The 26,329-nt window shown below is 34.6% G+C and overlaps 1 protein-coding gene across 1 annotated transcript; it reads right to left on the bottom strand.

Annotated features, from left to right (window-relative positions):
• Window positions 1–746: 746 nt before the first annotated feature.
• LOC149805008 (glycoprotein-N-acetylgalactosamine 3-beta-galactosyltransferase 1-like) lies at window positions 747–20,920 on the bottom strand. The gene is made up of 4 exons (XM_089946464.1): window positions 20,772–20,920; window positions 19,391–19,459; window positions 18,275–18,957; window positions 747–3,247 (listed from the first exon to the last, which is right to left on the bottom strand). Exons 1-4 carry the CDS (start codon window positions 20,863–20,865, stop codon window positions 3,089–3,091), a joined length of 1,005 nt encoding a protein of 334 aa, XP_089802590.1. The 5' UTR covers window positions 20,866–20,920; the 3' UTR covers window positions 747–3,088.
• Window positions 20,921–26,329: the final 5,409 nt, after the last annotated feature.

Here is a 26,329-nt window from a genome sequence, read left to right as displayed (position 1 = left end):
GACAATTTGAAAGAAATTTCCAAAAGTCTTGTCAACTAAGTAATCCCTGGCTCCAAGTTTATGCATCAGGAGGAAGTATCCTACTTCTGAGCTCTGTAGCGTCAAGGTCATTTAAGATACACCAAAGCTTTGGTATTACAGAAAGGTAGACAGGTGTATCTCTACAATGGTACCAAATAATCGAAACAGATCTATTTCTGCAATGGTACCAAATAATCTGGACCTTCGTCTTGCATTACAAAATACAGAGGGAAAAACATATTTTAGACCCGATTTTTGTACACCAAAACTTCGCCCGTTTCCAGATTCAGATTTTATGTCCAGATTTTAGACTTTTTGGCGTCAGTTCAAAGGCAGACCAATCTGAACTTCACACAGACGGGCGATCATTTGCAAGAGTATGATAAGTTGAGGATTCGGAGTAAAAAGGAGCCAGGTCACGAAAATGATGGATACAATAAGCAAATAAAGCGAAATAGCCAATGACAAACGACGTTTCTAACACAACTAGGAATCAGGCTAAAAAAATCCCTAGGAATCAGATGTATTCAGATGTAGTTCCTAATGTGCATCTCTTACTCCCATTTTTGGCGGAAATGCCAAAAATCTCCAGGGATAATCAGTTAAGAAAATAGAGACGTGGGAATGTATAATTTCATTTTTATATAGAAACAATTGAAGGAAAAACAGACGTGGGAATATATAATTGCAATTTCATATAGGTACAATTGACGACAAAAGAGATGTGGTAGTATAAAATTTTAATTAATAGATGCACACGCATTTCTTAACATCGTATTATCTCAATCGACACTGAATTTAAAAAAAAACATCAGAAAGTTTTTTGAGCACTCTTGAATGAGATCACAGTTTCATTGTGTCTAAGTTCCTTCATGGAGCTTGGCCCTGGTACGGGCTTGGTTTTGGTATGAGATCACTAGTGTCGGAAGGGGAGAGTAAACGTTTAAAAAGGATGAGGTGAGATAGGGAGTTTGAACTCGGAGCAATCAACGGAATTTAACATAGGAACATATTTTGTGTTTTATTCTGGAGCTAACGGGGCGACAGTGTAGGGTCAAAGCAGGACGAGAAAGTATTCAGTTATTCGTACTTTAATAATGATCTGAAAAGAACTATGTTTGAAATTTCTGTAGTAGATCCCGAGATGAACCAGACAGAAGTGAATTGCAATGGTCAAGTCTAGAAAGCACTGAAAGAACACACAAGTGTTTTAGTGACAGTACCAGAAAGAAAACTGCGAATAGAGTTGATGCGTCACAGCTCCAAGTATATAGCCTTGCAACTGTTTATGAAATATCGGAGTAATGACAGAGTCAAGAAGGACACCTGATTGCGGAAATTTAATGTTGTTGTTGTTGATACTTACTGTTTGATATAAAGTATGAGAAAGAAAGTCTATTTATGGCGATCAGAATGACTTCCGTTTTATCATCATTCATCTGCAGTTTGTTACATGTCATCCTTGGCTTCAGTTCGGAAATGCGTCAGCTTTAAGTGGATAATCAGATATGTATATTTGGATGACATAAATATACAATTGGTAAGATGCAGGATGACAATATATGACACTTGTACAAAACAAACAGAACAGGTCTAGGAATTGAACCATGTGGAACACCAAAACATAGATGAATTGGGCTAGCCTGTTTGCTAAACACGGAGACAATTTGTGTCCTTTCGATTAAGCATGAATTGAAGCATTATATGGTTGTATCACTAATGTCAAATACATGCTGGAGACGATGAAGTAATATATCCTGGTCTAGTTTGTCAAATACTGCAGATAAGACAAGGAGGGCGATGAATTTAATATTTCGACTATCCAAAGGAGAAGGTCGTTAACTGCTTTTTGAAAAGTAATTTTGGTACTGTGGCGAGGGCGAGATGCGAATCGTATATTGCTAAAAGGACTAGTCAGATTCAGATGAGATACATGTTAGGAAAGAACTACTTTTTCTAAGATCTTTTACATAAATTGCTAGTTGGGAACAGGATGTTAGCTTGTTGATTAAATCTTTTTGGTTGACTTATGGTTTCTTCAAGAATGGTTGGCAATGGCATTTATGAAAAAAGACGGGAAACCCCGGATGAGAGAGAAGCATTACTAACAGTGGTTAGTGAAAGCAATATTGAATCAAAGCACTCAAAGATCAGTGATGTCTCAAAGGGATCAGGTTCATTTGACTTTGGTGCGCTCTTCATCGGGATTGTACGTAAGAAATCTTTAGAGACAGGCAACATTTGAAGTTCTCTATCTCAAATGTGTGATGACGATGAGTTGATTGAAGCATAAAATCAAGTAAAATAGCTCAAAATATGAAAAAAAATTTGCATTTGTATTCTTTATCTCATTGGTAGGTGATACTATGACGATAATAATAATAAGAAGAAGAAGAAGAAGATATTTGGCAGAATTTCTCCAGAAATAATAATAACATTAATGATCAAGACTACGTTCTCCATAAAAGCATTATTCTCCTTCATTATTATTATCATATTATCATCATCGTCATCACCAGCATGGTGGCCGTCTCGTCATCATCATAAATGTTGTTATTAGTGACACTTTCCACATCACCTATATTGTCTTCTGATAATGACTATCTTTTAACCTGCAAAACATCGCACGAGAACACATTGCAAATTTACAAACACATAAGTAAATTCGTACATTTCACCAATACATAGGTAAATTTGTGCTCGTGAAAAATGTGAACGTGAAGATTCTGTGATTCTTTCCACAAGTAAGTCTATTCATGCGTAAGAACCGTCGCGTTGGATTGCGCTAAGCAATTTCGAACGCATATTCTTCTCTGTCGGAAGAATCAGTTCATTTCTTAGCACAATTTTTTATGTGGCGAACAATGATTTCCTCCACAGTTTGTTAGCAACCATCGCAAGAGATATTTTCAAACGGCAGTCAAGAAAGAGTATCATATTTTTAAAGAGTTCCACCTCGATAAACATAAATCTATTATTGTGCATATTTCACATAAAAACCTGAATGAGGAATGCATCGTTGGATGTGTTGATTGTTCTTTACCAAGAGCTGTGTTGTCTCTATGTTTTAAGGCTTGGATTGTTCGGCTTGAAACATCTTTCCCATATTCAAAGGCAACGTTCTGCCGAAAACGGAGGTTTTATACAACAAATGGTCGATTAAAACCATTGATTCTGGTTTCATGTAGTGGAAACTGATCGTAAATTGGCTGCAACAATTTTGGCCCTGAAATGGGAAGAAAAAAGCGATTGGTGCGAAAATTGAGACAGAAATTGATTTATGACAACTGTACAATATGTGAATAGATAAATCGGTAGATGTATGGAATATGCACATATGATTAGGTGAGTGAGTGGAGTGTAGAAGTGACGAGTTTTACTCTCTCTCTCTCCCTCTCTCTCTCTCTCTCTCTCTCTCTCTCTCTCTGCACAATTAAATGCAACAGAACGAGAACGTAAAATATATCACACTTGTTCGACTGCCACTCTCTTTTCACGTTGTTATCAACATCAAGAACAACTGTAAACTTGAATATCTCCACCACGTCTAACCTGTAATATTTGGAATGTGGTGGTACATGTAGCACAGGAAAAACGGTTTAATGCAATTTATAGTGAGAAGTTGAGACTTGGTAAGAACATTATATGTACTTTTTCTTTTTCATTCAGGCAACTTTGCATTCAGAGAATACGACATTCACCTTTCTTGTGATCATAATATAATTTTTTAGTATGCTTCATATCCAGTAATTCTACACATATTAAATCCCATGTGTTAAGGCAATGAAACTTTCACTTGTGAACGATAAACTGTTATTCTGATTGTTTGCTTTTGGCGATTATAATTACTGTGACAATAAGTTATCTTAGTTGCATATATTTTATTTTAGTTTATCTGATAAGTGATAATAGTACATCATAACATTATTAAATGTAACAGTGGGAAAACAACTCATCCGCATAGGTTACAGTGTGGACATGACGCGTTTTGTTAATTAAATTATCAGACTTGCACAATATGACGTACAATTCGTAAAATACTAACATTTCATTGCCACGACCGCTTATTGTTTTTGTAGGAAAGTTACAATTAAAACGAAATAGCTTGTGCTCCACAGAGAGAGAGAGAGACAGACAGACAGACAGACAGACAGACACAGACAGACAAAGATGTATAATTTCAGTATTCGCGTTACAGACCTGTATTTGTTCAGTTGCATATACTAACGATTGACAGCATTGGTGTAATGCTAAATTGGAAAATGTATCAAATTACTGCGATATTTTCGGCAGGTAGAGGATTGGAAACATGGGTGTTTGCTATAGCATACTTAGTAGAAAGCAAGGTGGGATCCATAAATGATGTTGATGAGAAACGTAATCGTCTACGTGACGGGTCCGTTGTTGGGGCCGAGAGAAGCGAAGAATTTAAGCAGTATCCACGGGATAATAATAATGATTTAATCGTAAAGAAAACTTCCTTTAGGAAACTCTGAGAGAGAGAGAGAGAGAGAGAGAGAGAGCATGGAAGCAGTGATGATGCCCAATCATCCACTTCTGCCCACCCCCTCACCTCCAATCCGCCCCTGGAAAGAAACATCTTATTCAGATAGTTACAATTTCGATTGTACAATAGAAGGAAGTTTAAAACTGAAGAACATGAAAGAGAAACAGAAGCAGAAACTGGGCACAAGAAACTAGACAAAAACTGCTTTGACTTTAACATTTTTTTACATTTGATAACGACCAATTGCAAATACAAATTTATAAGAAAAGTGTACCAGTGTTGGCGAATTACGGCGTGGCAACGATCTAGTTTGTTTTTGAGCGAGTCAGTGGTATGGATGAAACAAAATCATCAAAACAATGTAGTACCGAATAAAATGAGCTGACATACTGGGATTTTAGTTACATTTTTGATGATCCTTTTAAGGTTTGTTGTCATTTAAAGACTGCATTCTAGAAAATGTGTTACAACACTTCATTGCATGAACATGTAACCCAAAATAATGTAATCCATCAGTCGGTGACTTATAACAAAGACAATAAAATGCACTTTTTTGTCAAGTAAAATAACACATTATATACAACACGATTAATATCTTTATAGGTATATTAGGACAGAATTTTTTAGTACAAGTAACAAGATTGAAAATTCCTCTAAATTGTATTAAGAGTAAGTTTTGACTAAATTGTATTAGAAGTAAATTGATAAATCATATTGGAAGCAATTTTCTACTAAAATATATTGAGATTGAATCCATTTATTCGTGTTACAATTATATACTACTATTCAACAATGATTACGCTATTATGATCAAGTACAAACCGTCTTATACACACATTACTTGTATCTCAGACTCAGCACAAAAAAGTACATTCATTAGGTTACGTAAATAGTGAACTAGACAGATTCCAAAGATTCCTATAGAGGGCAAATGTGCTGATCTTGCAGAAGTACCTACGTAATAATGTACATAGACCTAGACAATAATCTGTAAGAGACTACGAAGCCTCACTTTGAGATTCTGGCCAACGCAAGAGCTAGGAGCGCGCCATATTTGGCGTTGTCTTAAGAAACGGGTATATAAAGCCCAGCCACGGGCTGACATCAGTTTTGCTGGCCAGAAGCTCAAACAGGCTTTGTCTTTGCAGGTAAGATTATGATCTATGTACAATTTTTCATAGTATAAGACTTTTTAGAGTTATAAGAATTTTTAGTCTTAAGATGTTAACCTAACATCAGTATGTTTAAACATTAGATTATTTTAATATTTCTTTGCTATTCTTTAATATAATGTAACGGAAAGTTTAATTGTTTGAAGAACTTATATTTATTTATAATTATATTATTGAATATAGTAAAAAGCAACATTCGCTACCAACTTCATACTCAGTAATAGTTAATTTAGAAGTAAAATACTCTTTAAATAATAGAGTTTAATATGTTGACTTTTTAGAATAAATTCAGTAAAATATATTTCAATTACGGTATTAGTCTGAAATATTGAATTTTAGATTCTTTTGCTATCGTGAATTTATTCGATATTTAATTATCTGTATTACATTCTAAACGACAGTTATTATAAAAGTATGATGTTGGTAAGTGAAAGAATATCGTAGTTTTATATGTATTTCTTATATCCGAAAATTGAGTTTGTTGTAGTTTGATATTGAAATGTAAGTTTATATGTTGAGTATTTCAATAAAGTTTTGCTGGTCAGAAGCTCAAACAGGCTTTGTCTTTGCAGCTCGACCCGTGTACTCTCTCATGCCAAGCTTCCCCAACATGTAGCGGTATTTTCAACATCATCAAGTGACACCTCTTTCAAGAGGATTGAACTTCCTTTCTTCTCTCTCTCTCTCTCTCTCTCTCTCTCTCTCTCTCTCTCTGATTTGAGAAACGGATTGACTTAAGAGTTTACGAAGCAAACCACTTCGTAAAAGGTATATAAATGCTACAAGCTGAATTACACTATATGCTTTATAACAATGAACTTGACCTTGTATTATGGGCTTGTGAACTTATTGATGACACCGCTTTAAATCGCTTTATTCCGAATAACTAAAGAAGCGGAGCCTACAAAACTTAAAAACAAAATGTTGTAGTACAGCTAAGAAACCTAACATTTACTATGTGGCATTTTTCGTTTGTTTGTTTCTTTGTTTGTTTCACTGTTTGTTTTTGTTTTGTTTTTTTCTTGTTTGTGTGGGTATTTTATTTTTCTTTCTTTTTTATTTTTTTTTCTTGCGGGAAGGATTCCTTTTGAGCCGGGATATGTTTTTCTTTCACCTCCACAAAATTGTAATTATACAGTTAATGCAATGGATCCAATAGTTTCGTTTCCGGTATTAAATCAGAGCAAGAATATGTTTTATTTTAAGCTATATAAGAGCCGAACTATTTTTTCAGGTGTCACTTTGAAAATCACAATCTGCCAATAGGGAAAGAGTGGGGAAGAAGAGTTGTAATACGCTGAACTGTCTTTAAAAAAAGTTATACATGACACTGTTGTACATGCCACTGTTGTACATGACACTGTTATACATGGCACTGTTGTACATGCCACTGTTATACATGACACTGTTGTACATGAGTTATACATGACACTGTTATACATGCCACTGTTATTCATGCCACTGCTTTTACATTTAATCGTCTGCTTACAAAACCTTCTCTAATATTCGGTAAAAAAAACAAACTAAATTTCTGATGATGTTTCTTTAATTAATTGAACCAATAATAGACAATATTTGTAAAAATGCGTACACAAATTAACTACAAAATTACCAGTAACATAGTTCTAATAACAAATAATATTATGTCGGAACGATTTCATGTATGTCAGTGCATCCACTGTCTGAGTGTTTATTCGGTCGTTTTCTTGTGATTGCATCTGTATGTTGTTCTGTCGTTTCTTTCATTCTTTATATACACGTGTCTTCCAACGGTAGCTATAGCATATAATGAAGAAGAGGAAGAACAGAAAACTGAAACAGACGATGTCGAGAAAGTCCACACGCATCGCTATCATAAATTAAACGGATAAACCTTAGAAATACATCGAGACCAAATTAGTTTTATGAAGTTCGACATTCGAATAGAAAACTATCTGACTGTTAAACTTTTATGTTTATTTCTTTAAAAGAATTTGCTTATATGAATCTGAGGAAATATTGGTTAATGGACAAATACAACGAAATGTATTGTCACAAACAAACAAATACATGGTATTCAGAGAAAAGTAAGAAAATTTGCATCTAAAATTACCGGCGATAAATTTATTGTTCTAAAACCATTTGCTTGATCATGAGGAGTACCAGAAATTACAAAATAGTTACACACAGTATTGCAGGCTTGGTGTCATAAAGCAAGAAATTTAGGCACAATATGAATTTCATTAAACCCAGGCAAAATAGGCTGCTGCTTATAATAAATCGCTATTTAATGTCTTTGTGACGAGATATTTGCATTTTTGACCTTGAAGAATGCTGTGTCTGGACAGCTTTCTGTCAGATAAGAGATCAACATTTGTCGACATTCTTTTCATACGAGAGGTGAGTTAATTTATTCCTGTAGGTTTACATTTAAACCACGATCTTCCTGGTGGTGGGGTGCAATATCTATACTGCCGGATAGCAGCAATGAAGTTTGAAGCTCAGAAAAATCTACGAAGTGTACATTGGCTATATTTTGAAACACTTAACTCTTTTTAGCCAATCTCCATGGCAAAGACGGTCGCCACATCTTATATATAAACACCCATATTTGTCTTTCTGTGTGTCCCGGCTGCCGAACAAGAGGTCGCGAGTTCGAAACTCGCGGCGGCATTCCAAGATTTTTTTAAAAATACTATTTTATTTTTATGTTCTAACTTTGTTTATATTCCGCTCATCCCATTTTTTTCTAATGTTTCGTATTCCCGTCCAAGGAGGGGAATTAAGCTATTTGTTGATAATAAGTGTACAAGAAACGGCTCCAGAAAGCGAAGAAAGTAAAATTCTCACGGTCAATAATGAGAATAATGCTAAAGAATTTCATGGTCATATCTGGATCAATCTGATTCACAGCAAGGGATATGTAATGGTGTTGGCATATCACAAATATTTAAGCGCAAACCACTGCCGCAAACCCTGTCGGTACCAACTATTTGATAAATGGGTAATTAATTAATATTTAATTTATTTAACTAGTTTTGTAATTTCCAGAATTAGCTAGCTTTGGCTCGCAAACGCTGGGAGTCATTTAATAAGTTACATAAATTTAATATTAAATCACTGCCCATTTTAGATTCGATTTATCGCATTGCTTTTATTTTGCGAAAAATAGTTTAGATAGATAGACGAACAAACAATTGTCGGCATTTCATTTTATTCTGGTAAAGATGTTGCCACTTTTAATTATTATGTGCAAAATAAAACAGTCCTCGCCGCGAGCTGAAACAATAATGCATAATTCGACAACTAATAACATTTATAAGTATATTTTTGTTTACAAAATGTCGTTCCCGTCGATAGAAAATTTGAGACGGACATACTTTTTCAATACTGGATCTCCACTGGAAATTACTGTGTGATGTCACAAAGTTCACTTGGTCAGGTCAGCTGGAGTAGTTGTGGTGCCATATATACTGACTTCAAGGAGACTGTTTACAACACTTCCATCGCAAAGTTTGTCCATTCCACCATGGATATCACCACTGATGCAGCATTGAACATGGCAGAAGAAATATCATCATATTTGTATGATATTTATGGATGATTACTGATGCAAAAACTTGTACTAAAATCTAGAACTGTTGCTGTATGACGATTTGTATTGTATGTGATTGACATGGAAAAAGATTATATTACTAGACTGAATGTTCTTGTGAACGGATATTTACATTTTTTAATTTGAACTAATGATGTGCTTGGAAAACTTTGCGTCAGTTGAGAGACCAGCACTTGTGGATTTTCTTCCAAAGAGAGGTTAATTTACTCCTATAAGTTGACGCTTAACGCATGCGGGTCTTAGGTAACAGTAATGTAAAGGCGACAGCCTGTATTGTATTAGGCTGACAGGTGTTTCTCTGCAGGTTTTTGCGGGTGTTTCTCTGCGTTTTCTCTCTCAATGGATAGCATGAAGGAGTTTCTCTGTTCTCCCACAATTTCTGAATGACTGCGGGAAAGCTTATTCGTGTTCTAGTTTTTGTTTGGCATAGCCCATTTCATACCGAATTTAACCCAGTTGCTCCGTAATTATCCGAATAACCTGCCGAGTTATTTTATACTCCAGCCAATCAAACGCTGGTGGGTACATGTACATAAACAAATGGCGTTCATTGTTGTTTATAAATATTTCAGAAATAAAATTAATTAAATGATTGAAATTTATATGATAAACTCATACGAAACGCATTTAATTATAGTGACGTTTCGGATGCACAGAAATAGTTTGAAAAACTTGCTCTTTGATTGCCAGGATTAAATTTGTTTACTTCGACACCGTTTCCTTACTTACATGTACATGTCCAGATGTAAACAGCTCAAAGCTACTCTCTCGAATGGGCTTGAAATCCACCCTGGTTTCCAGAAACTAAGACAGGATGGTTCCAATATGAAATTTCGTCAATATCTGCGGCAGCATCGTTGTTGAATATGCATTTTTCAACTCGATAAACGATGTTGAAGTAATTACAGAAGTTGATGCTGATGCTGAAGCGTTAGCCATATTTTGCCCACCACCTATTACGGTCAGCTGACCACCCGCCACGTGATCAAAATTCCGAGCAAATTACAAAGTTCACCGCAGTCTGCATGAAATGGGCTATTCGGATACTTTTTGTGGGATACACTGGTCATAACCTACGTAACTATTGCTGTGCGGTTTTTTTTAAGAGTCGACTGTTTTTGTTCTACCCGACGTTCACTGAGCTACCGATTGGAAAGACGGTCGTCATATCGTTGATAGCAATATTGGAATAAATTTGCTACGAAAGGAAAATTCCCACGGTTGCAGCCAATTGACCTTACGCCAGAAGGTAGATCGCTCCGCCTACCCAACACGTGACTTGACAACGTCTTAACCTCCGACAAACATTCTGTGAAAATGGCGTGCGTGATAACATTAAATGATATACCAGACGATATTGGTGAGCAATATTTGCCATATCAAACAACACTGAGACAGAGACAGAAAACGGGAGCATTTATCCATCGCTTGCACTTCTCTAAGTTACGTCGGTATTCGAAGAACTCGCCCCACGTATCTGGAGAAGTCGCCATAGAGTGGTTGGAGAAGTCGCCCCAATTGGTTGGAGAAGTCATCCAAAAACTTGTCACCCAAATAACCTTTTTATAATACAATTAAGTCATCTTTTACGTGATTCACACACACACACACACACACACACACACACACACACACACATATATATATATATATATATATATATATATATATATATATATATATATATATATATATATATATATACACGATCACAAAAGAGATATTAACTAAATTAAATCAATATCATAGTAATATTTATAAGGACGAAATTAAGTCTGTACATAATCTAATGAATGACGAAAGTATAGTGATTAAAAAGGATGATAAGTCAGACATTGTTATTATTGTGAATCAAGATGATTATGTTAAAGAAGTTAAACATCAATTAGAAATTAAATAAAAAATTTCAACATGCACTAATGAGATCGCTAAAAATAATAATTCCGTGTGTGAGGAATTTTATACTTTCCTCTTAACATACGTGCACCTCAAAAATAATAATTCCGTATGTGAGGAATTTAATACTTTCCCTCTTAGCATACGTACACCTCAATTCTACATATTACCCAAAACTCCTAAAAATCCTGACCATAATTTACCTTTAAATTTTCCAGGACGACCCATTATATCAGGTTGTAATTCATATACTGAAAACCTATCCAAATTTATTTTTTGTGTTTTACAACCTTTAATGAAATCACTTCCTTCACACATTAAAGATACCACTACTTTCATTAAAAAGTCGAAGTCTATTCCACATCTATCTGATAATTTAAATCCTGGTATCATTAGATGTAACATCACTATATACCAATATTCCGCATGCAGATGGTATTGAAGCGTGCAAATAGTTTCTTGATAACAATCCTAATAATAGCACATTATCTAGCGAAGATATTTGTAAAATAATAAAAACTTATCTTGGAAAATAAATATTTTCAATTTAATAATACGAATTACGATTTTTAGATGACATATTTATGATCCAGAAGCATTCAACTGAAGAACTGAAAAATTGATTGATCGCCTAAATCATTTTCACCCGACGATTAAATTTACTTATACTGCAACAAGTACGCATGTTTCATTTTTATATGTAAATGTAATAAAAAATATTGATAGTACTATCTCTACAAATATTATTAAAATGCATCTAATGATTTGAAGAGCAGAGCAAAAGGGACAGATAACACTTATTTTTCGTTAAGTACAGAAGCGGAGTTGATCAAATGGAAAAGTTGAAAAATTGCAAATTTTATCAATTTAATAAGTTATTAAGTTGAAGAAAAACAACAATAAATAAAGCCTTAACCATGTGGCTATATATCAGAATTACTAATATATGATCCTTGGGGCGACATCTCCAGGCGAATTGGGGCGACTTCTCCAGAGAACCGTTGCGAAATTTGTAAATTAGTAAGGACTGTACTGCGCAAGAATTTCATAGGCGTATGTGGACCAACCAAAATGATGGTATGTTACGGTACTGACATATCAAAAATACAAAAACTGCAAAGACTGTATGTAAAATGTACCAATACCAACTAAGTGATAAAGAAGCAACATGATATGGTGATGTGTATCTATTTCCTCATTTAATTATTTATCTGCAAGATGTGCAAGATGAAAGAAAAAGAGTTTATTACCACATATGCCAATCGAAGATAACCGAATGTGCTGCCTATATTTTTTACAGGCAATATGTACACTGTTAAAGTGAAGAATCATCATCCGATATTTAAAATATTATTATAGGCCGCTGAAATTTCTTTGATGATGGGACTAGATCAAATCGCCTAATTCTGATTGTTGTTGTTGTGGAGTTTAATGCCATTTTTCAGCACACGATAGGCTATACATGGGGGCCAGTATTAATGGTGGAGGAAGAACCCGGGAAATCCCCGGAAAGAACCACCGACCCACAAGAAACTACTGGCAAGCTTTCTCACATGCCCACATTGGCCAAATCCAAGACTATAACCCACGCAGACAGAGGTGAGATGGCAGTGATCCGTAACGGAGAGCGCTTTAGACCACTCGGCCACTCGGGACCCCCGCCTAATTTTGAAGAAATTGGGATGTGGATCGCGAAAACCGTAATCTAACGTTCCGGTTTTGGAAGTTAGAGCATAACTTAGCTCCACCCTCTTCGCCAGTCATCCAGTGTAGGAAAGGTTTCCTTTTATCTCGGCATGGTCGACAACGCTAAATATTGACGGGAGGAATGAGAGTCCAGATAATAACACTAAACCAATAATTATCTTAGAAGATATAAAAACGTTTCATAATTCAAAGCAAATAACCCTAATTATATTATTGTCATCGTACTAGTGAATTAATACTAATACACTTAGGAAGTGTTTGTGTGTGTGTGTGTGTGTGTGTGTGTGTGTGTGTGTGTGTGTGTGTGTGAGAGAGAGAGAGACAGAGACAGAGATATATACTCACATTAAATATACGGAAGTATTTTTATAGGTACAAAGGGAGAGAATATATAAAAAAATTAAAAATTCATGTAAAATCAAAATAAATAAAAGACCAAGATCGACATAGATGCAAGTTGGTAAGCGGCCAGGTGTAGTTTATGGTGAATGTAGAATGAACGGATTAGAGCAACATTGGCTGACGATATATCTGACAATCTCGACGATGATGTCAACAATATTGTTGATCGGAGGAAGAAAGCGCTAACAGTGGTCTGATTCCATCAATATTCAGATCGGAAGAAGATTCGAAATGCAGCATATTTCGTGAGAAATTTTAGCGTCCATGGACAGTATCCAGTTGATGTCGTGGGAAAAAGAGAAAGCGTTTCGAAAAAAATGACAGGCACGACGAAGATGACAGAATAAATCAGAGACAGACTTTATATTGAATGTTTAGAATAGGGATCTCTAGAGGAAACGACTTCCATTATATCGTGGAACGTGTACGAATCAGAAAGGACGCAGGATTTTTTTATTTAAATATTTTACTTTAGAGTGAAGCCTGGGTCAACCACAATAATGAATATGATCGAATGTAAATCTCTTCACTTTGATCACAAAAATGGCAACAAATTACCAAAATATATGGGGGGGGGTAATGATGGAAATTCGATTTATTACAAGTCAATATAATAAGGTTTAGTGTCCTTAGTTGAAAAGTCGAAATAGGGCTAATTGTGGCTAAAAATCAAAGTAGGGCTACTTGTGGCTAAATGTCACAAATTGCCCTATATTGGTACGAATGCCTAATAAATTCCACTGTATGCATGAATGTTGATATTGATCAGTTGAATTTACTGGAAAATTGTATTGTGAAAAGTGACCGTCTAGGTAAGGTATTTGTCATAAATTTCAGTGCTTTAACTAGAAATGTTAATATTAGCCGTCATCAGGAATAGTACCTGAATATTTATATTTATACTGTTTTGCATCTTCCTAACGAAGTAAACTAAGAGAATGTGCAAGATAAATGGAGTCAAAGGATATGTTAAGTCAACCAATTAGTTTAATGGGCTGTTACACTCCGATGATGGAATAGTCGAACACGCCTTCTGTGCCATCAATGGGCGGAGTTTAATGGGATTACTTCCTTTTAGCACATCAAGATTCCATGTACATGAATTGTATGTACTGCCATTCGCCGAATTTCATAAGCATGTACCACTGTATTTAAATATAAGATCGGTAAAAAAGTAAGAGACGATGATACTTCAGTACGAAATTTACATTTGACTAAAGAAAAGGACTCATATGCATCATGTTAATCCAATAAACATGAAGTGGTAAGCCACATGACTGCACATATCGACTACAAAGTACATCCTGACGCATTAAATGATATTGTTGACAGTCATTCGAACGCTGTTTTAAAATGTAACGTCCATTGTTTGGACAGACAGTACATACCAATTCTCATCAAAACAAGCGGGGAAAAAATGTTTTATTTGATGAAAGGTGTCAAAAATGAGTAACTGAGTTTGATGATCACAGAAACGTGTATGTTAGGTATACAATTTTAACATTTATAAGTATGTTAAAGTCATATTAAGCTACAACAAAGAAGAATAAGGTTCTTGAGGGTATCAAACTGATTAATATAGTTAAATCAGATCCTTCAGGTTTTTTGGAGAGAATAATAAATATACTTTAAGAAGAAAAGTAGTCATCTAGTAAAGTATGCGCTAATGATTGATATCGAGCATTTTAAAAACAAAAATTATGGTTCTATTAATTATTAATTGACAATTCACAAGATGATGAGGCTGTAAAGATATATAGTTAAATAATTAATGGAGATATAGAGACAGCTTTTCACCAGATGAAATAGAAAAGGCTATTAAATCAACAGGTCTCAATAGAGATGACATGATTTTTAGAACTGAAACTATGTTAAAAAGCGATGCTAATAGCAACGTTAACTTTCAAATTGGAAAAATAAGACATAGAGTTTTATAAGCAAAAATGAACTCCAGATCATCGGATGTACTGGTTCGCTAACTTTCCCGATATATCAAAGTGTCATTATGCAGAACTCCTTTCAATAAATGGACAATTGTCCCAAAATAAAATTTTAGTCCAGTGAGTACTTTGTAAGTCTAACGAACAATCCAACCAAATGTTTCTTCTCAGATTATATCTAAACACAACGTTAAACACATCTGCAGACTCAGTTCTCTCCATATATACAACTCCAAGGGTCTTTTACGACTATATGTTGCAATATACCCCACGTGGCAGATCTTACTACTCAATATAATATTTCACAATATATATTCACGTGACCTTCGTAGCAGTACACTACCACCTGACTTTAACTAGCCAACGATAAATAACTCCAAACTCGTAGGTTTATTATTAGAAACGTGATAACACCTATTTATACATCTTATGCATCTACTTGCTTAAAGTGAAACACAAAATATATTGTCATATACCAAAGGTTACAGTATGTATGTATGTATGTATGTATGTATGTATGTATGTATGTATGTATGTATGTAACAGGGGGTACCAAGGAAAGAGAGGCTATATAATGTGTGTGTGTGTGTGTGTGTGTGTGTGTGTGTGTGTGTGTGTGTGATTAGGATTTGTAACGTAGCTTTAACAATTTTTCAGTCATATCGCTACGATGTAGTGTGGCAGTTTATAGTGATGTTTAGCACTGTGGCATCATGCCGCAAACATGTAGCATGATGACCCACCAGACATGTATCCTGACACCAGGCCGACCAGTCCTAACACTAACCTCTTAATGCTGAGCGCCTAGCAAGGCAGCTGTTAGAACCATTTTCGTAAGTCCTTGGTACGACTCGGCCGGGGATCGAACCCACGACCTCCCGCTCCCGAGGCAGACGCTTTAACCAGTAGGCCACCTGAGCGGTAATATCGGTATAATATAAAAGCTCTCAAAAAATTATAATTATCTTTTGTGTGTGGATTTTACAGTGAATTGAGAAAATACTCTTTACCACGATTATACTGCTCCTGGCCGAATCTTTTGTGTGTGGATTTTACAGTGAATTGAGAAAATACTCTTTACCACGATTATACTGCTCCTGGCCGAATCTTTTGTGTGTGGATTTTACAGTGAATTGAGAAAATAATCTTTACCACGATTATACTGCTCCTGGCCGAATCTTTTGTGTGTGGATTTTACAGTGAATTGAGAAAATACTCTTTACCACGATTATACTGCTCCTGGCCGAATCTTTTGTGTGTGGATTTTACAGTGAATTGAGAAAATACTCTTTACCACGATTATACTGCTCCTGGCCGAATCTTTTGTGTATGGATTTTATAGTGAATTGAGAAAATACTCTTTACCACGATTATACTGCTCCTGGCCGAATCTTTTGTGTGTGGATTTTACAGTGAATTGAGAAAATACTCTTTACCACGATTATACTGCTCCTGGCCGAATCTTTTGTGTATGGAATTTACAGTGAATTAAGAAAATACACTTTACCACGATTATACTGCTCCTGGCCGAATCTTGAAAAAGTATAGCCATTATATCTGCAAATTCAAAAGTAATCCTGACTGCAATTGCCAAATTTCTAAACATTGCGCAACAGAAAAAAAGATAAAATAATTAACTCTGTATAAGTAATTATTACTATATTGCATTATATGCTTAATATGATTAAATACAAATTTGTATGAAAACTGGATACAGATTGCAGGATATTTTACTTTTCACGAGATTAATATTATTTTAAATTTTAAAAAAATAATGTCACTTATCCTTTGAAGCATGACACCTTTGCATCCACATGTCTGTAGCTAAAAACTGATCATGCACTTTACCCAAAAAAAAGTTTGCGTTCTGTTTGTTCTGTTAAAAAAGAACGAAATAATGAAAAATGTGACAATCTTAAGAGAAAATAGGAGATTACCTTTGTCACAATAACGTAGTTTGTATGTTCTTTTAATAAATGTTTATTTTGGATTACAAAACGGTACAAGACAGATTAGATACTTCGTTTTAATTATGTTTTGTTCTGAATAAAAGCGGATTTCTAAGCATAATTAAAAAATACAAAGCTTGGTGCTGTTTTATTCCGAGGTATAAAATGATACTACATTTATTGTGTACTTTCTAGCCAATATTACAAGAAAAGGAAAGATACAAAAATGTTGAGAAAACTTGAATATACGTGTCAGCACAACATGACGGATCCCAAAATAAGTAAGGAATGGAGGAGTAAAGGCCGCGTAGCTTTATATTGAACCATAACAATCTACGAAGGATCTATGCATGATTATTCAAAACAAATATGTATTATCATTATCATTATCATTATTTGTTTTAAATCAAAGAGTTTTTTGCTGATTATCTGCGTTGTTTAGTTGATATTCATTGCTCTACAAGAACTATGTCACTTCGCCGTTACCAGTACAGATTGTGTAATCCGCCAGTTGTTATATGCCCTTTATCATAAATCGGTAAAATTTTAACTTTTATTAAATTCTGAAGCATTGTTCAATTCATTTGCACTAATTTTTAGTTGATTTGATAGTTACATTGACAGAGCGATTGATAGTTAATAGATTAAAGATAGACTGGAGTCAAGGATACGAGAACTATATATATATAACAGTTTCCCTTAGAACTAAATTAGTTTACAGTTGCGATCTGACAAAACCGGAACCGTTATATAAATAATCAAACAATATTTTCTTAAGTTTGGGTTCCGTGAAAAATAGCGTATAAAAGTATTCTTAATAAGTGACGCTTTTATAACGTGCGCACAAAATATCTGAGTGCACAGAAGCCAATTTTATCTTCTCTATGATATTAAATTTTAAGCCTAAATCAATGATTTATGTTCGTGTGAGCTTTGTTAGTTCATGTTGCCTATATTTAGTACGAAATTTGATTAGCAGAGTTCGACTAAGTTATGACATTAAATGATTATTTTCGAAAAAAGTACAAAAGGAAGAAAGCTAGATTTTCATTGGATAACTTATAACTGCAGGTCATTTCTCTTACCTCCACAGGTGGCACTTTGCTCCAAGAATAAAGATACGATGGAAGATCTCCTAATAAATGTTGTTTAAGTGGGTATGGATGAAACGTATCTCTTCCATAAATATCACGTGAATTTAATATGGGCACGTGACTGTTCTGGAGACATTCTCCAATTAACAGGTCTTCGCTCAATTCTGGATTTTCCTCCGTCTGAACGATGGGGCACATGTTTGCTCTTATGCCATTTTCAACAAGTTGTTTAATGCCCTGCCTGCTAATAACATATCCTCCTCCTCCACTCATGTAACCATTGGCAACGAATTTGTCAAACTTATAACCAAGATAACCAGGTTTACTGGAGTGATAGTGAGAGAGTAAGTACCTTAAATTTTCTATTATTACATAGGTATCATCATCGCCTTTAAATATCCAATCAAAACTACCCATGTATTTGTCATATATAAATTCAAAAGCACTCCGAACCTTGTAAATTAGGTATTTCCGTTCATCCGGGTATTCAGACAACATGATATCCGGTTTATGAATGTTAGAGCTCATGATGAAAAAATGTTTGTTACATCGTTTAGCCCATGTGATGTTGACAATCAATGCTTTTGTATACAAATCGTTTTCCGTAGTCAAAATTATGCAGAAAATTCTGATTTTTGCGTACATGTCCTTTGCGATGCTATTGTTGACTACAACTGAAAAAAATAAAATACTCTAATGAGAAATAATTCTATTAATATATTGATAGATTAATATATTATTCAAAACTATGACCTAATAAGGAAAGAAACCTTCATTCTTGCTATAAACATTCAGTCAAAATAAGAATATAAATTAAATAAGGTAAGAAAGTTCTTTTTCTACAGGTTCTATAAATGTTTTAATTCTGATCTTATATAAATTTGCTTTTAACATTGAATACAATATGTATTTTGACTTATATGGAATTTACTCTCTCTCTCTCTCTCTCTCTCTCTATATATATATATATATATATATATATATATATATATATATATATATATATATATATATATATATATATATATATATATATATATATGGATTTATGCATATAGGCATTATTGTTTTTCTTCTAATTAAACGCAAAAACGTATCATATATTACCTGTGTCATCTCCTGATGAAGAAAAGAGCTCTGTTCTAATGTATTTTGGTCTCTCCCGGGTAGAGATAACTGAATCAGAAGAAAAAAAAATATTACCATTGTGTAACATGACGATTTCAAAACTGTGAATTTGCTTTGCACGTTAAGGGTCGAGGCAGGAGCTCGATGAGATTAATTTTAATTCCAAGAAAGGAAGCTGGTATCGGAAAATAAATATCAGTGTGTAACTGGCATGTGGTAACACACTTTCGTTGCAAATTTTCCTCTGAACGATCGTCGGCAAATTTCTTTAAGTTCCATTCTCAAAATGTCTTATCGACATACTCCTATTGCACAAGACAGACGCACCAGTATGTATATGGTAATGGATAAATACATCTCGAGCGAGACGGACCAGACTGTACCTCTGGTAGACACCCGAATTTACACACGTGATGTCATAGCCATGTTTTCGCAAAGCGACCATAGGCATGTATATACATGGGGATAATTATTATATCTATTAATCCACCAAACTACATTACTAACCATCGAATTACCAACAAACATTCTATGCAATTAGTTAGCTATAGTTGCACAGTACGCAGGAATGTAAACTATGTAATTTATCTTATTTGTTTTTTCTACAGGAAGATATGTATCAGTACGAAAGTGTGTACATGAGAGCGCGTGTACGATATCCATGGACCGTCTGACGGCAGAGAAAAAGCCCTTCGCTTTTACAACATTATATATACAATTTAAGTCATTGCCCATATTAGGAAAACTTGATGCTTGATATTCATCGACAGCTTTAGATTTACCAAACTTTACAAGACAATACCGACTATGTAGTTATTTTATAATTCGGAGATCAAACCAATTAGGAACGACAGCTAAACTTTTCAAGCAAAGGTGTGTAAAATCAGAGCTTTCTTTATTTTTTTGTTATTTTTTTTTTGTTTTGTCTTGTTTGCTTCTGTTAGTAAAATTGCCGTCGAAAAACACTCATTGATATTATCCTTGTTTTGTAATTTTTGGACAAGTACTCAGTGAAATTGCCAATGTTTTGTCATTGCCTTCAACAAATTCTCAATGAAATTACCCACGTTTTGTAATTGCCTTCGACAAAGATTCAATCGAGTCGAAAGTGCTCGGGTCATTTTTAAAGATATAGTTAAGCCAATTTCGTTTTCAACTATATGCATTTATCCTGATCTATCCCTGACAGACGTGACCCCTTGCTGGGTCTGGTTATGTTGAGAGAAACTTAGTATTGTTAATTAGTCAGGAAACACATTTTTAAAACGAAACAAGATAATCAGAAGACATTTATCTTATTTTGTGTACGTCCTACTCATCTTGCAGTGACCGTGTGGAAAGGTATGAAAATAATACTTACATAGTTTTATGAAACACCAAACGTTCAGAAAGATGATAATCAGCGCAAACATAGATAAGAAAGGAGACATACGCCGTAACTTTGCACGAATCATCGCTGTTAGTTCTCTCTCTCTCTCTCTCGACGTATCTTAAAATGGCCTTGCTCTAACATTGGATTTCTGAGCATGCGCAGATGTATCTAAGCGCAAGGGTCATAGGTAATCTCCATATCTTTGCGAAACAAGATCAAACTGGTTCAGAGTAAATCTGATTGTTGACATTTTAATACAAAAGGGCTATTAGCTATATATAATGCATATACGGTCACTGCAAAATGCGTATTATCCAGATGAGTTTAGTACTTACTATTTCCCAATTCAGAAATCATTGTTTACCTCAATTCTCGTCGAAATTATAAACAATAAAGTAATAATAGTTTACTGATATGTGACTTACAAGTGTGCCATTGATTCAGTTGTCAGGCGATATCCAACACTCTGCATCAAGTGTAAAAATAGAGCTAATGTTTCAAATGATAAACTATGCGAAAACAATCCCACTAACATTAATAGTTCGCCCAAATAGGAAGCCGCTACATTTCTACATATTAGCTAAACAAAATAAAAATTATTCGGCTCGTTTTTTAACGTTATTTACACTCCTTTTTGAGAAGGAGCAAGTGAAAAGATACTTAATAATTAAAAAGAATATTTAAAGATCCTCTAGTAAAGCAAGAAAATCCGCCTCTACAGCAGAGAACCTCATTCTGTTGTCTGATGGAAATTTTGGGTCTCACTCCGAACTGGCCACCCTATCCGCCCTACCCCACCCCTACTTTCAAGATGTAGGAATCGCTTAGCTGCCTGCTTCCCCATTGCAAAGATCTTACGAAACACGTCGTTGTCTTTGAGGCATTTGTTTTTCCTCGAAAATTGGATCTTGATACTGTGAAGGCTCGTGTTTCGCTCTTGTGTGCAATCTCAAGTACTTTTATAACCGCTGCTGCTCACGCATAATAAATTACCAGTTGTGCCCATCGGTATGGAAAAGATCTTTGTTTCGTCAAATTGACAGCCTAGGATTGCTCTTTAGGACAGTGTGTAATACACATGCTTAAGAAGGGTAGACGGTGTATTTGTTTTCACTAAACTTAAGTAGTATGGTATGTGGAGAAAAAAATCGATATTTCCGGATCCGCACATTTATATATTCTGTAGAACTTTTGCACGCATGCTTTATTCCTTGCTGAAGACATGGAACATCAGCAAAATCGATATTTTCCCAGGTATTGATCTCTGGGATATAACCGTGAAGACCAAAGGGAAGTATGTTTCAATATTTTCCCAGGTATTGGTCTCTGGGATATAACCGTGAAGACCAAAGGGAAGTATGTTTCAATATTTTCCCAGGTATTGGTCTCTGGGATATAACCGTGAAGACCAAAGGGAAGTATGTTTCAATATTTTCCCAGGTATTGGTCTCTGGTATATAACCGTGAAGACCAAAGGGAAGTATGTTTCAATATTTTCCCAGGTATTGGTCTCTGGGATATAACCGTGAAGACCAAAGGGAAGTATGTTTCAATATTTTCCCAGGTATTGGTCTCTGGGATATAATCTTAAAGACCGAAGGGAAGTATGTTTCAATATTTTCCCAGGTATTGGTCTCTGGGATATAACCGTGAAGACCAAAGGGAAGTATGTTTCAATATTTTCTAAAGGTATTGGTCTCTGGGATATAATCTTAAAGACCGAAGGGAAGTGTGCGTCTGAAAATACGAACTGCTATTAATTGACAGTTCTTCATGTATAATATATTCTGATATAGAAGAAAGAACGTAGTGTGTAAATGATCCAAAAACATATATAAACTAATACTTTAAAATGTTTCTGAGAGATATACAGTTTCAAGATTTGTAATTTCTCAAAATTGACACTCATGTATTAGATTCGCGTACAGTTTTGGAATGCGTTTATCTTACTAAGCATATTTTGTAAAATACAATAATTGCATTTCTTGGATCAAACATAATTTTGCAGATATAGTGTCACTAAAAATATAAAATCTTCAAAAAATATTTGTGGATCTTCTATTTTGTTTTGCAATATCTCGTTGAACGTCTTTTGTCCATTTGTCTTGCTGGAAAGATTAAACTACGCCTCAGGAATATGATTTATTCACTAAGTAGTAGGCACTATAGGTGTTCAATGGCAGTACATCAAAATTGTACGAGCAAACATTACGACTAAGTTCAATTTATGCCTCTTCGAGGTTCACGGTGGAGGTTGTATTATTCTATCATATTTAAATGAACTTTTTCCTCAAGGGTGAGACAGATGTTTACAGGGCCATTAAAACAGTCTTAATCTCCGGTGAGTTCAACGTACTTTTGGAATGCTAGTTGATATTTCTGAACATTTAGATGTCCTAGTGCGAGTTTACCTTTAATATGATAACGTGGACAGTTCAATAGAAACGGGAACATTTAAAACCTCCAACGTGTGATAGCTGCCGAAATAATTATTAATGTGTGATGATACCTTCAATTTTACATGTCTGTATGCAAAAGGTTTAACACCAAAAGTTAACAAGTCCTGATGTGTATGTATACTTTGTACAAATGACCCTGATCAAAGAAAAAGTCCTTAATGTTTAATATGAAAAACATTCACACACAACACACGTGTCATTCCCGGAGTCAGTAAATCAAGCAACATCAATGATTGGACTTTAAAGCCATCATTGGTATAATATTAATGTAAGCGTTTTCTACCTGAAATTAAACGAATACAAATGAAAAGTGTTGAATGAACGTAAAAAAACAATTTAACCATTCGTAACACTAAAACATAATGTTTTGAATGAAAGCAAAAAGTTAAAGGAAAGAAAAATTGAACAAAATCCAGTAGTCAACAGACAGTACAACATAACAAAATAAATAATTAATTTAAATCATTTCATAAGAATCTATATTTTTTTTCCATTTTATTGAATCATATTAATGTCAATTACATTCACCAATGATCGAGATGACCAAGACGAGGAAGTCTTAGTTTGATCATCCTCTAAATAATCGATAGGGTCACTGTGTCTATTCGGATTGAGAGTTTGTTGGATATCAACGTGTTTAAAACTGTTACAATCATCTCATTCTTTAAACTGAGGAGAAAATTTCTGAACATGTATTTGGAGGCGATCCCAAAAGGAATTAATAGTAACGAAGACGACTAGAATACCGTAAATATGGAATGTTTAAAACTTTAAAATAACACTATTTATTTAACTGTAGAGATCACGATGTCAAAGCATTATGATTTCGTACACATGAATCAATAAAAAAACAGACCACGGCTAATACTTTGTATCGGTTTCTAAAACCACGAACAATTATCTTTGTGGCAGCTATCCTTATGTGTAAGAATTTGTTGGTATGATGAATGTTTTGTAGTGACTTTGTCTCATACAACATTCGTGACCAATACAAAACTTCCAAAGAGGCTTTATGCACTGATTTGACCTTAGTCTTAATGACTAAGGTAGAGCCACACTCCGTTTGATTGTTCAAATGCAGCCAATGAAAGATTTACAGTGAAATATAGTATTAATCATATACACAGTGTTTTTAATTCCTACAATTTGCCGGATATTGAAACATGGGAAAAGGTGGACAATAAGTTAAAAGATACTCAATCAAGTTGTAACTAAAAAATTTAAGAAAATAGTGAACTCTAGAAAAACATTGTTGAGAGGAGAAAAAATACTTTAGACTTTAAACTAAAACTGAACACTATTAGCACATATACGAAATGGAATACATCCGGCGGACGTCGAAAACATGTACAACGTATTAAAATACAATAGAACACCAGCTAGAACAATTGAAATATCAAAATATACAGTGATATTATTGAAACAACTATGAGGATTCAAGAAAATGGATTGATATTCAGCGGCTGTTGGCTATTTAGCATCAGTAATTATGGACATGGACAATAAAGTCAATGCTGATGGACGTATATCATTTATCAGAGTTGTGGCATACAAATTACTTGCAGATGACCAACAAAACCAGGTAAATAAATAACAGTGGTCCACGAAATGACGATACAAATAATTGAAACACCTACGATTCGTCTTTTGCTAATTTTAAGGATAAAAATCAAAATTATAAATGATCCCAGATTGCCCAATTTGAAAATGAGCTGTTTAGACCAGCAAGGTTTATAGGTATCAAAATTACTAATATTCGATGATGATGCACAAGTGTCCGAAATTGCATATGAATAAAATATAGCTGGAACCGGTATACATGTAATGTGATGGTCGACGAAATTATTATTTTAGGGATATGACAAGTAAATTTGTGTGTTTCATATCATTACTGGTACAACAGCAAAAAGCCTTAAAGGAATTTGTATACAAGGCTTTAATTAACCTCCATCAGCGTATATAGTCCTTTGTCGTCTGCTTGCAATGTTACCAAATATAATGATCATAACGTGAATATCATTTCCATTAATTTAAAAGATGAAAGCAAACGAGGAGCATTTTACTCCACACAAATTAGAAGGGGCCCCGAGTGGCCTAGTGGTCTAAAGCGCTCTCCGTTACTGATCACTGCCATCTCACCTCTGTCTGCGTGGGTTCGAGTCTCGGATTCGGCCAATGTGGGTATGTGAGAAAGCTTGCCAGTAGCTTCTCGTGGGTCGGTGGTTCTTTCCAGGATTTTCACGGGTTCTTCCTTCATCATTTATACTGGCCGCCATGTATAGCCTATCGTGTGCTGAAAATGGCGTTAACCCCTACAACAACAAATTAGAAATAGCATCGTTCTTTTAATATTGCAGAATCAAAGAATTTCTGTCTATTGGTTGATTATGTTTTAAGGTTTCGCCAAGAAGCTGGCAAAACCCTTTCATTACGACTTCAAAAATATTATAATTAAAGCCAGCCGCAGCATCAAAATGTGTTATTCCTAAATAGAACATGGACACGGTAGCTAATCTTCGAAAAGCTTTAGCCGATACTTTGATGTCTACGCTTATTAATTATTAATACGTTTCTAAGAACAAGGTGGAGTTCATGAAGAAAACAAATACATCATACTATTTTTATGGAAGACCTTCTGAATAAAAGTGAAGTATAGCAAAATGAGGGAAAACAAAAATGATGGCTAAACCATGTTAGAACGGAAATGAATACACAATATTCAAATTAATCAGGTGTCTATTTTGAGTGAAGTCACACTTGTCAAATCTAGGAAAGTAAAACTAATTTTTATTTCAACTCGCCGAAGAACATCTAAAATTAAACTATATCGTTCTCGCATTTTGTGCTTTGACAAATATTTATTTAGGCCATAATTTTGTTTCAAAAATTAAATTTAATATTGGAGGGCTTTTATGAAACTTTTATTTTATAGCGAATCATTCCCATATGGGGTATATGTAGCTCTACAAAATATCCATTAAAATTCTCAAATTGCCCAGCAAATTAATTAAATCAACGCAGATGACACTAAGCATATTAGTTCTTTACGAATAAGTAAATAAATTGTGAACACAGGTGCGAACACAT

The sequence above is a fragment of the Sinohyriopsis cumingii genome, chromosome 2, assembly GCF_028554795.1.
Source record: "Sinohyriopsis cumingii isolate HCF-2022 chromosome 2, ASM2855479v2, whole genome shotgun sequence".
Taxonomy (NCBI): Eukaryota; Metazoa; Mollusca; class Bivalvia; order Unionida; family Unionidae; genus Sinohyriopsis; species Sinohyriopsis cumingii.
Note: the sequence above shows the minus strand (reverse complement) of the source record. Positions and strands in the feature narration are given on the sequence as shown.

Bases quoted from the DNA above. Each gene is read 5' to 3' on its own strand.
- LOC149805008 (XM_089946464.1), bottom strand. From the start codon at position 20,865: ATGATTCGTGCAAAGTTACGGCGTATGTCTCCTTTCTTATCTATGTTT. The intron at 19,460-20,771 runs GTAAGTATTATT...CTTCTGATTCAG, and splicing joins TTGGTGTTTCATAAAACTAT to TTATCTCTACCCGGGAGAGA. The intron at 3,248-18,274 runs GTAAGAGAAATG...TTCCCATTTCAG, and splicing joins GCAAAGTGCCACCTGTGGAG to GGCCAAAATTGTTGCAGCCA.